The sequence below is a fragment of the Coturnix japonica genome, chromosome 14 (assembly GCF_054131305.1).
Source record: "Coturnix japonica strain WE chromosome 14, WE-NBRP24, whole genome shotgun sequence".
NCBI lineage: Eukaryota > Metazoa > Chordata > Aves > Galliformes > Phasianidae > Coturnix > Coturnix japonica.
Window position 1 is genome coordinate 2,182,924 of NC_140676.1, and position 12,271 is coordinate 2,195,194.

A 12,271-nucleotide genomic window follows, 5' to 3' on the forward strand; every position below is an offset into this window, starting at 1 on the left:
GGTACTCGTTGCAGCACTGCTGCTCTCCTGTGATTTCTTAGTGTTGCCATGCAAGGCTTCTGCAATTGGAGGCATTGACCCAAAGCTCTGGTTGCTGCCCAGTGGGAATTGACATCCTGGGGCAGAGAGCGGCAGGGAAATGGGCTTGGGTTGCTGTGCCAGTTCTGGATGGTGATTACAGTTCTTTATATGCTCTAAACTGGTTTATCTATCCCCAGGTAGGTGTGTGCTGCCAGCAGTGCTGTAATATCCATCGAGGGCCGCCCAGAGGTACGAGGAATAACCTCGCATGTTATTAGCTAATAGAGGGAAGTGATTCGATATGGCTCTCAGAAGCTGCAGCAGATAAATAGGATGATAAATGTTGGCATTAGCAGACGTGACCGACTCCTCTGTCTCCGTGATTTGGTAGTGCCCAGTAATTAAATAGTTGGAGCCTAATGTATTTTAAACTAGAGCCGCAGCCTGTAAATCAAGAAGATTATGTTCTTCCCTGCTGTGCTCACTTTGGTTCAGGAAGAATTCCCATTCCTGTGGCACAGCATCGTGGCCAGTGATCCCATCCCAGCAGGCAGCCTGGGAGGGCACCCTGTGGCCTTTCCAGCTTGGGTTGTCTCCTTGTGGTTGGGCCAACTGCATATAAACATGCAAACGCACCCAAGGTGGCCAGGAACCCCCAAGCCCTGCTTTAAAACACGCCACTTGTGGCTGAAAGTCATACAGCATCACTGCAAGAGCAGTGCACGTACTTGCAGTGCACTTACTTGCACCATGGTTTGGTTTTCTTTGCTGCCAGGCTTGTACTAAATACACATTTCTGTCATAATTTCACATGGATTGTCTAAGAAGGAAACACAACTATTTCCAACTCAGCTCGGAGTCGCATCAAAGTAAGAGCCATTTTTTATCTTCATACAAAACTCTTCTCCATCTCTCCTCCCCCTCCCGCCCAGAGCTGGTTTTGCTGTGGGAGGCTGGAAGTATGATGTAGAGTTTCTCCATTAACATTTAGCAAAGGCCAGATTTAAACATTTCCGAGCCATCCGGCCATTTTACACCTTTTAACGGTGTTCCTGGATGAGCTCTGGCTTTCATTTGAAAATGTCTCGGTGATATCTGGCATTCAGCAGAGCTGTCACTGTGCCCCTGCCCACACGCAGCAACACCGCAGTGATAAAACCTCTGCTGGCTCTTCCTGGATTTAATTATTTCTAATAAAATCTATTTGTGCCTCAAATTCTCAACTCAAATTCTCTTCCAGCTCATGCATTTTTAAATAGAGCAAGTAATGCTGCTGTGTTATTACAAATTACGACCACTGAGGTCTTGCTGCGTACAACAGCCATGAGAAGGCTGAAAGTGTGGGTTCTTCCATTGTAGCTGAAATAAACATTCCTTCCATTTCTTGTACAGTGTAAGCTGGTGGTATTCAACCCATGGGGAAACCTTCCCATGAGCAAACGTTTCTGGAAGGAATTAATTCCCAGCCCTGGCTGACGTAGGGTCTTTAGGGCAGGGGGATTGGAACTGGATGATATTTGAGGTCCCTTCCAACCCAAACCATTCTATGACTCTGATTCTGCTGTTCTGGGGGTCCTAACTCTGTTCTGTTAGTGCTTACAGCTATCAACCCCGTGCCATTTGTGTACAGCAGTGCCTTAGGGGACCTCTCAGCTTGGCTGCAGGTCTGATAACTGAGCTTGCTTCATTTCTCTCTTACCCATAGGATGTACTTGTTAAATACAGCAATTAGGAAGGGGAGAAAAGAAGACCTTTTCCCAGCGAGGGTATAAAACTTCCTTCAAATTGGCTGTGTCACTAGAGACCCAAAACTAATAAGTCGATCCTACATCTGTATAATAAACTCATTTATTAGGTTTTTATTTTAAGAGTTGGTAGCATTAATTAGATTGATATGGCCCATAAATCACTTGATTTGGCTGAGCCCTCAGATACTTGTAATTTAAATTAATACAAGTGCAGTTTAATTAATCTGATTAAATCCTGGGCCCAGAAAAGCACTATTTGCAGCATCCAGGAGCACAGTAATGGGGAAGATGAGTGTTTTAGAGTAACACATCTTCCTGTGTGGAGGGCCAGGTGTCTTGGCTGCTGAACTGCAGCACAACAGCAGAGCTGCAGAAGAGTCAGACAGTGAGAACTGGAGCTTAAAGCTGCTGAGCCCCAGCCCTGCTGTGGGCTGCTTGTCCCTACCAGCTCAGGCTGCTCTGGGGCACCCCCACGGATGGAGCACCCGCAGCTTCAGTGGGCAGCAGTGCCAGTGACTCACCACTCTCTGAGCAGATCCTGAGCTTAGGAAATGAGCTCCCTGTGGATAAGAGTGGGGCTCAGCTCCCGTTGTGCTCCCTCCCTTTGCTTTCCCTGTGGTGGCACAACAATGAAATTCACACATTACAGATCCCCTCTGAAGCTCGCTGAGCACGTGGTGCATCCAGTGGCACAGCACCAGCCTGGCCCTGCACAGCCACAGGTTGTTTCCATTGAGGCATGTACAACATTAAATGTGTTTTCTTTAAAAGCAGGAGATAATGCTATTACAGCAGTTGGATTAATCTAATATTCTCCTTCATCGGCAGAAGGGAATTGCCTAAATAGCCAGAGAGAGACACATTCTATGAGTCCTGCTTAAGGGCTCTCTTCTTTCTAGGAAAGCTATTTGCTCACAAGGAGGAAATCAGATTCCCCACAGCTTTGCTTGCAGCCTCGCAGCACAAAAGCTGCCCTGCAAACAGTGTGGCCAAGCTTCCCTCCACCAGGTCTGGAGGAAGAAAAATGGCATGGAGGGAACCTGTCAGAAAAGAGGGAAAACAGCCCAATTAGAGGCAGCAGTCTTGTAGCTGTGTGCCCTCTCTCCCCTGTGGATGAAGCAGATGTAAAACAATAGCTTTATTTGTGCAGGATTTAATTGGGAGGTTCAAAGGAAGCGTCGGAGGCTCTTTTGATCTCTGAGTGTTTGAACACCATGCTGCATCGGTGCCTGCTGGCCACGGCGGTGACCTCTCGTGTTAATTAGTGCTTATCTGAAATCGAATTAGCTCACGACTGGGAGAAAGCAGAGTGAAAATCAGGGGATAATCACAGATTTGTGTGATTCTCACTTAGAGGTAAAGCAGGACTTGATGCTAAAATAACTCTCATAATGTTACATTGAGGCTTTGCTTTTGTAGTGCTCTCTCCCCCCACGCTGCCTTCGTCTTTGCTGACTCTGCTGCTCCGTGCTGCTCACTGGAACTTAAACCATAAACCAACACTGAACAATGATGCATTATTTATAGCAGACCGAATGCTGTAAGGTTGACAATGGTGCAAAGCTTCTCTTTCTTGCGGTCAGTAATCCATAAGTAAATACATCATCTGGACTGTCGGATGGATGGGAATTGCCTGTGTTATACAATGAGGGCATGGGGGATGCTGTGAGAGCCAGCACCTGCTTCTGCTGCCAATGGGCCATTTCTGAGTAATGGTGTTCAGTCTTCACCTGGAGGGAGGTGTGAGCGTTGTTGGTGCCCAGCTGTGGAGCTGGGTGGAAGATGGAGGGCAGCAGAGGTTCTTGGTGCAGGGGAGAAATGTGTAAAGCTGTCAGGTTCTGTGCCTCTGTGTGATGTATTATCTTTGTAGCTAGAGCTATCTTAAGAGGAAGGTATATGGCTGCAGTTCCTGAGCAGAGAGAGACATAGAAGTCTAACATCTGCCCACCACGAACATCTGCAGAGCTTCAGTGTGTCGGGCTGGAATGAAATCCTCAGCTCAGATCCAGGTCCCAACATCTCCCAAGTGCAGGTATGTTTTCATTCAAGCCTTTCCCCTTAGCTTGGAAGCCAGATCTGAGTGATGCTGGCTGAAAGGTGGTACAGCCCAGTGCTACCGAACCACCTGGTGGCACAAATGCCACATCTGTGGGTATTAAAAACACCCTGACAGCAGGCAGGTGTTCTGTCTCCTTGGATGCTCACTGCTCCGTTTTCACGGCTCAGCCAGCAGAGGGTGGCATGACGATGCTCAGCACGCAGCCTGCTGCTGCTGCTTGCTCCGAGTGTGGCATTTTATAGCGGCGCTGGAGATGTAATAAAACTTCAGAGCAGAGCTTTCTTTTTGGCACAGGGACACGTTTCCCACTACAAGGGAGCCTGACGGGTGTTTCCATCAGCAGCCCTTATGTGCAGCAGTTCTTGATGTTACGTGTGTTCTTTATGCCTAAAACCAACCTTGGTTAGTAGATAGTGCGGCAATGGATAGAATTTGGTCTATTTAGGGATCACACCTTTTACTGACACTTGGCAGCTGCTGTAGGGAGAAGCACACAGATGTTGTTTATGAGCAAATATATCTTGTCATAGATGTGTGTTTACAGGAAAGTGATGCTGGAGTGGTGTTTGGCTGTAACTGGCAGTGAACAAGGTGGTTAACCAATGCTCAGGCACAAAAAAGACTCTTGGCTGGAAATGAGGGAGACTGACCTGAACATTCAAATCATTCAAATCCTCACCTGGGTGACAAGTCCCAGTGAGCAGCTGGGAGCAGGGCATGCAGGATGAACAGGCAGTGATATGAACCCCCACAGGTTTTAAGTCTGCAGGTTGCTTTAACGTGATGGTTCCTATGTGCACACAAGTGATGCTGCTGCTCAGAACAAGCCTTGATTTTGCTGTGAGCCATTTCACAGCCCAGCACTCATCTGAATCCAGCCTCCCCCATCCTGGGTGCACACAGATTTCTGCACTCGTGGTTCTGGCTGTAGGACCAGCCCCTTGTTTGCAGTGAGCGTGTTTTAAATACGGGCTTCCTAATCTCATTCCCTGCTGGCTTTTCATCTTTTATTTGTTTCTCTCCTAACAATGCCAATATCTGCCCTAGAGCCCCAGTGTAAGGGACATTTTCTGTTGTTATGTCACTCTCCTGCTCCCTGTCTATCTTAGACAAGCACCAACTGCCTGCAGCAGAACCAGGGAAGAGGGAAAGCCCTCCCTGGGCACAGCAGTAACACAGCACCCATTCCAGGAAGAATGATGAGATAGCCGCTGTAATAAATATTTATAAGAGCAAGCGTAATGAAATGAATGTGTATTAGACGGAGGCTCCCTTAGGGTTTGGTCATCACATGTTTTTTTCCTCTTTTCTTTATTCTCTGTTAGACAGAACTGTCCTGATGTCCCCAGGTTGTCACGCAAATTGCTTATTGTGTTGCTCACTTACACAATGCATGTTATTATGTGCAACCAGCTGCTCCTGTTTGGCATTGCTTGCACATACAGAGCAGGAGGCTACCGTTGCTTCTCTCGTCTGGAAGTCAACACTCCCTTGTGCTGGAGTCGCTGCCAGACCAAAAGTCTGGCAAAGAAGTGATCCTGGTGGAAAAGGTCCCTGAGAGATTCGTGCTCTGGGATGAGTGAGGCTGCAGCTTTGCAATGAGTTTGAGCTGATCTGTGTTGCCGTTGAAAGCTTCTCCATGCCTCTGCCTGCTTGCTCTCATTGCTTTCCTTGCACTGGCACCAGCTTGTGGATGACTGCACAAGCAGCTGGAGCAGAGGGTTGGTTTTGTTGTTATTGCTGTTGCCAGTCAAGTTTTCAGCTCCATCCCTTCCCCTGTCCACCTCCAGGCTCATTCAAGTGCTAATGCTGTCTCAAAGGAAAAAGCAACCCCTCTTCCAGTGAGGGGAACCCCTCACATCCATCACAAAGCCCCGTGTTGGAGACCTGACTGCAGCCAAAGGCAGGTGGCAACCAGGGCAGGGCTGTGTGAGAATGAGCTGCTCAGCCCTGCTTGTGAGAGCAGCAACCTGAGCATCTCCCAGCATCTCCAGCACTGATTCCTGTGTGATGGCTGGGGCAGAAGGGTTTATCTGGAACTGGGGTGGGGGGAGGAGGTGTTTTCATGTCCACAGAGGCTTCAGTGAGCTCTGAGCCCAGGGTGCTGTGGTTTGGCAGCACAGGGCTTTGGGCTGGAGCTGCTTCTGGTCTGCAGGGCACACACAGAATGGAAAGCAGGTGAATATTCTTAATGGAAACTGTCCTCTTTGGTGCGCAGGGGTTAAACTAAGAGAATATAAAGCAACCTCAGCCTGGAGTAAGAACACACACATGGTGATTAACTGTTAAAGTAGTTATCCTGCTTTAAAGCTGTATCTTCCTGAACTCATAACTTCTGTCTCTTTAATTTGCTTTAAGTTCTCTGACTCCGGACCTGCACCTCCAGGCTCTGAACCCCAATGCACAAGAGGCTGCCAGGGAGCAATTCTCATTACTCATATCATGATGGACGCACTTGGAATTTAGGTAAAGATTTCCTTGCTTAAAGAGAGGGAGAAATGTCCGGGATAGGAGGGAAAAAGAGCAGGGGTGTGTGTGCAAACAAACGAGAGCAGTCACAATGAGGAGACATTCCTCTATCCTCATTACAGCCACCTGACAGCACCTTTAAAGCCTCCTCTCACAGGTGGGAAAGACCCGGACAGAAAGAAGGGTTGTTAATGTTTAGTGAGAGCTGCAGCTCCTGCTCTATCAGCCCCTGAGCTCCGCGTTGGATCCATTGGGCCGAACCCGGAGCTCAGCTCAGCACAAAGCTCAGCTCAACGGTTCCGAGCCCCCCTCAGCCCCGCACCTGCCGCCCGGCTGCCAGCAACCTGTTGGGCGGGAGGAGGAGGAGGAAACGGCGGCGTGGGGCTCAGTTCGGCTGTTCGCTGACAAAGGCGGAGCAGCACAACACAACACAACACAGCACAGAACAGCCCGGCCGCCCCCTCCTCCTCCTCCTTCTCCTCCTTCTCCTCCCCCCGCCGGCGGTAGCGGACCCGGCGGGCAGCGCGGGGCCGGGGCGCTCGCACAAGATGGCGGTGGGGCGGCGGGAGAACGCGCTCCCCTCGTAAATGAGGTGGAGGCGGCCCCAGCTCCCGGCGCCCGGCGGGGTTTACATGGCGCTGGAGGATCTGCTTTGTGTCTGCTTCGCCGTGCTGGCCGTGCAAGGTGGGTGAGGAGGAGGGAGGAGGGAGAGTGGAGCAAAGAGGGGTCGCGGCGGGCACGAGTGGGGCTGCGCTGCCACCTGCCCACAGCGTTCAGCCATGGGGAGGGAGACCGTCCCTTTAGTGTCCCCTCAGTGTCCCCTCAGCCCGCTCCTCTCGCTCCGCTGCCTTTCCAGCCCCGCAGCTCTCAGCCCTTCCCCTGTCCCCCCCTCCCTCCCATTGAGACTCGTCTCTTTGCTTGGCCCTATTTTGGGGTCACCTTTTGAGGTGAGCCCCTTTCAGAGCTCCGGAGCCGCTGCCAGGCGGTGTGGCTTTGGCTTTGGCTTTGGCTGTGGCAGGCCGGGTGCGGAGCATCGCCCGGGCTGTGCCTGCCCGGCTCTCACAGGGCTCCGGGTCTCGGCCCCGTTGCGGTGGTTTTGGTGCGGGCACTGGCTGCGTGTTGGCCGACAGAGTTGGTTGTGGGGCCCGGGGATGCGTGGCAGTGCTCCATGTACACAGTAAGAACGGATACACAACCCTAAGGGGGTGCAGAGCTGCTCCTAAAGCCCCCAGTGCTGTGTGTGTGTGTATCTGTGTGTGTGTGTATCCCCTCTGAGCCGAAGTGGCACTGGGAGCTCAGCCCTGTGGCATTGAATGTTTTTTTTTCCCCCTTTTTATTCTTCTAATGCCTTCAGATTCAACGGAATGTCTGAACTGAGTAAAAGCTTCGTGGTTTCAAAGACCACAACAGGGTCTGGGGAGTAAGGCAGTGTGGTGGGAGGTGTTTGTGTTTCTTTATTATTGTTATTTTTTGGAGCATTGCATGGTTTTCTGTTGCATGGTTTAGGGCAGCTCCTGGTGAGGGTGCAGCGTTTTGGTGGCAGCAGATAACGGTCCATGGCAGCATCCCTTGTTACCAGTGTGTGTGTCCCTCAGCTCTGAGCTTCCCTGTGTGTTAAGGTGAGGAGGGGCAGCTGGGTGCCATCCATCCCCTGCTCCACCAAAGCACGTCATGGAGCTGCTGGTGGAGCACAGCAATTCCAAGCAGAGAAGGTTAGAAGGGGAACGTTTCCAAACCCATTTGAACAAGCAAACTTCAAAAGCTTTGTGGCCATTTGCAGCTCAGCCTTCTCTGCTTTTCCACCAGCAATTTGGCAGCTGGAGAATGTATTTTGTGTTTGTTGTCTGACATTGGGCCGTGCTCCTGTCCACGCAGCCTGGATGGAGGGTGTGATTCCCAACAGGTGGCTTTGATTCCCCAAGAAAAACACGCTCTCGTTTCAATCTGAAATGAATTTGGCAGAGGGTTGTAACGCTTTGGGGAGAGCACACGTCTGATCCCAAAGCCCACGTGGTTTGATCCGAAGTTCAAGGCTGGCTGGGTATGGGGTGCTATAGAGAGAAGCAGGATGGACAGCCGTCCCTGCTGGGTGGATGTGGTGGCAGAGTGCAAGCCAGGCTCTGAAAGCGCTCTGTATGGAGAGGTAGTTCTTTCTGTTCTCTTTTTAATGCCTTCTCCTTTCGCTACCTTGAAGTCTAAAGTGAAGCAGAACCAGCTTGTTTTCTGATGTTTCTTCCACTTTCTGCAGCAAGGCTTTCCACTGACAGCTGCACACAGTTTGATCTGCCGCAGGGGGCCCGGTGCGGGGTGAGCGCATCGCGGATGGTGCACGAGCAGCTTCAAAGTGGCGTAAGCAATAATTCAGCAAGGAAAAGTTTCACAATCTGCATTTCCCTGAGGAGGAAAGGAGGAGGTTGTCCCTGTGTGTGCTGGCAGCCCAGTGCACCGGGGTCATGTGCAAGTGGGAAACTGTGGTGTCATGTGGGATGTTGTACTAAAGTGCCCACTGTTGTCTTAGATCAGCTGCTTCATCTGCTCTGGTATCCTCAGGGCCCATCCTTAGGCACAACCAACAGTGCTGCACACTTCTCTCTTAAGTGTCCAGGGTGTTGAGAGGATAAAATCTATCAATGAGTGTTCAGTACTTGTCTAATCATCAGCGTGTAAGTGCCCTGAGGGCAAGATGCTGCATTGTCAGGGTCCTGGTTTGTGGTTCAAACTGACTTCTGGTGCTGTATCATTCACTGGGAAGCTGGAACTCTTCTCCCTCAGCTGCTTTCCCAAAGGCTGCCTCATCTCCTGGGGAAGAATCCCAGGAGTTCAGGCATTTGCAGAGCAAGAGATGCTGCTTGCACACTTTACACGCTTCTCTCTTGTTTAAATGACTGCCCAGCCATTAAGCCTTGTCATGGTTATATAATTAAGATGGGAATTAATATTTAATCTGATTGTAATTTGTTGTTGGAATCCATCCCGAGCCCATCCCTGGCTGTATCACTGTGTGAGGTGAGTGTGTACCTGCAAGAGGAGCGAGGCTGATGTTTCACAGAGGGGATTTTCTTGGGACACTGAGGACCAGGTGTAGGAAGAAACCCCAACCTTATAGACCCAGAGAGATTGTAGTCATTTTGTTATCAGTAGGAAGCAAATGTTTGCTTTATATTCAGCTGTAATACTGGAAGGGATATGGTAAATCCTTCTTATCAGTATTTACCAAGTGCACATTGGGCCAAAATCAACTCTGGTGCAATTTTGTTGCTTTCTGGAGCAGAACTGGACCTGTTGTCTGCCGGGTTTGTATCAAAGATTCTGACGTGGCCATGCTGCGTGTCTGCCTGTCCATCTGCATTCCCTCTTCCAAACAGCAGCAGGACCTGCAGGTCGGGCACAGCCCCGGTGTTGGGCTCTGCTGGTGGCACCGCAGCCTTTGGCATCTGTCTGTGATGCAGATCCCGTTCTGCCCTTAATCCTCAGGATCCTGCTGCTGTGATAGGGATCTGCTTTCTGCGAGAAGTCCAGCAGAGAGTAATGCGATGCAGTTTATTATGTCAGCGGATAATAAACATGCTCTGTGGCTGCTCCGATAAGCAATTACTGTGCTCCGCTGGAACATTAATACCGAATCTTCTGAAATTATTTAGAAATCTGCGCCTGAGTTGTGAATAGAACTGCCTGGCACTGCCCTGTTACATGGAACGGAGCTATTGAACAACGTGCTCTATTCTGTGTTTCCTTTGTTTGGGTTTTTCTCTTTTTCCCGAGACGTCTCGTTGTGTGCGTTTATTGAGGACAAGCTGTTAATATTAAAGGTGTATTAATGAAGTGTGAGCATCCTGAGGGGCTATTCTTACTCCAAATTGATGGGAGAATTGAGGTCTGTTATGTGAAGGTATTGCACTGATGCTGGGTCTGCATTGCTCCCTTGCTCTGCCTTACTTCCCTGCTCTTTTCTCTTACTTAGACCTTGGAACCACGTTCCCTTTGGGGTTGGGATGCTTCCCACCTTGTTCAGTGTAAGGCTTTGGGGAATGGAGCAGGAAGGGCTGCACAGTGAGGCAGAGCGGGCCCTGCTTTGCTTTGCTAGCCATGCTTGGGAGTTCCTGAATGGCTGTCAATAGAGGATGGAGTTTAGTGGGAAACATGTGCCCTGTGGTGCTGTTACCTCCCTGCAGATGTCCCGTGACACGGCACGCTCTCACCTTTCTGGAAATACCGGTGCTGCTTTAGCAGGATGTGTCACGTATCCCTCCTGTTTATCAAACTGACCTGAGGCGGCTGCGCTGTGTCCATGCCCTGCTCATCCCACTGCTGTGCCTGGCTGTGGGCAGAGCACTGAGCGAGCTCCTCGGGAGACGTGCAGCTCACTGCGGGGCGAGGGTAAAAGGGCAGAGATCAGCAGATGTTCAGGGTGATGTGCAGCAGGTTGGGATGTGACGGAACCTGTTGCTGAGTGGAGATAAGGCTCATGTGTGAGATGCAGGCACTTGCCTGGGGCTGTGACGGTGGTGGGCTGGGGGATCTGGGCACACAGGCTCCATCGTTTCCTGCTGGGTTGGTACCCTGTGCTGCGGGGTTGGGGCGGTGGTGCTGTTGTTGGGCTGAGCCTGCCCCTTGGCAGAACATGTGCAGAAGAGAAAAAGGAGGAAAAAAGAAACAGTGTCTGATCCAGCAGCAGCGCCTTTGCTGGCTTGGAGAGAATTGTTTAAGTCCTTCTTCTCAATGATGATTTTGTAAACATAGTGCTGCTTATTAGCCATGTAAATTGCTGCCATTAATGGCAGGTGATGTGATGGAAAGAGAAGTGTCTGGAAGCTGGGGTGCAACTGACCCTTCCTGCCTTCACTCCCCCCCCCCCCGCTCTCTGCCCGCTGTTTGTGTCGGTGCTGATTGCAGCTTTTGACAGAGAAATCAAAATATTGGTCAGAATCCTTGAGCTCAGTTTTTCCTGGGTCACAGTGAAGACAACTTTCCTTTCTTTTCCATTGTGCTCCTTCTCCGCGCTGCAAACAAAGAGCCTTTCCTGGAGACGAGTTCCCCAAGTCAAATGTCATCTGTTTGAAGAGCGCCTTCAGAAGAAGCAGATTCCCTGTCTGCAGCCTTTCTTCGAGAGCGAGCTGCTGGAAATCTGGCGGGCAGCAGAACCTCAAGTGCTATTGTGGGCTTTTCTTTACGTGCAAAGCAGGGAGAGGAGGAAGTTTCTCCCAGCTGCTGCCAGAGAATCGCTTCCCATTTCCTTACTGCCCGTGGCAGCTGCCAGGATTTGCTGTTTAGCAGCAGAGGGAGTTAAGTGCGGGGTGAAAGGCTTCAGCAACACTTGAGCACAAGGGCAGGAGGCTCAGCCGTCACATCAGTCTGCACTTTGTTTTTAATACCTCCTGGGACGTGTCTGTAGCTTTAAGGCTAGTGAGGTCCGGCTGCCTTGTTCCTCTGCAGGCAGCGGGAGTCGGGGTGTGTTGCTGGTACTCGAGCAAGAGCATCTCGTTAAGAGCAGCACACTTCTGACTTGTGTTTTGTTTTGTTAGAAGTGGCTGCTTGCCCATTGCAGCTACTTGGTGTCCTCGTTCAGCAGTGTGCACTTGCATGCATCGAGCTGCTTTATCGGTGATTAAAGGCATGTGCTGGTGTGCAAGCTTGTCTGTGTGTGTGCTCTGATTGAGTTCCCTGTTAACCCACACTTGGGTCCTTGGGTCTCACCTGTGTGCCATCCTACAGCTGATGGCAGTGCAAGGGGCAGCCTGGCTTTTCCCAGCAGCTTGGTGTTTGCTGAGTGTTATGTTGTGCCTCTTCACTTCAGAGCCTGGCTTTGTCATTCTGCCCTGCTAAGTCCTGAGGGCACCTACTGCCTCAGCTTGGCCACACAGCTGGGTTGGGGCTGTGCTGAGCGAGAGCTGAAGGGACTCTCAGCTCCAAGAGCCGCTTTGGTGCTCAGGCAGCCTGTCACTGAGGCACACTCGTGGTTTTGCAGGAGAATTTT

At 50.7% G+C, this 12,271-nt stretch overlaps 1 protein-coding gene across 3 annotated transcripts in view; it reads left to right on the forward strand.

The window, feature by feature from the left end:
* The first annotated feature begins 6,212 nt into the window (after window positions 1–6,212).
* IGDCC4 (immunoglobulin superfamily DCC subclass member 4) overlaps window positions 6,213–12,271 on the forward strand; it is a 70,674-nt gene continuing 64,615 nt past the window's right edge. For 2 of the 3 annotated variants that reach the window (XM_015873267.3, XM_015873268.3), the window contains exon 1: window positions 6,830–6,981. In XM_015873267.3, coding sequence (XP_015728753.1) covers window positions 6,885–6,981 — 97 coding nt within the window. In that variant the 5' untranslated portion in view covers window positions 6,830–6,884. Of the gene's footprint in view, window positions 6,295–6,829; window positions 6,982–12,271 lie in introns of those variants that run through there. The other variant, XM_085515214.1, reaches the window with a different exon arrangement.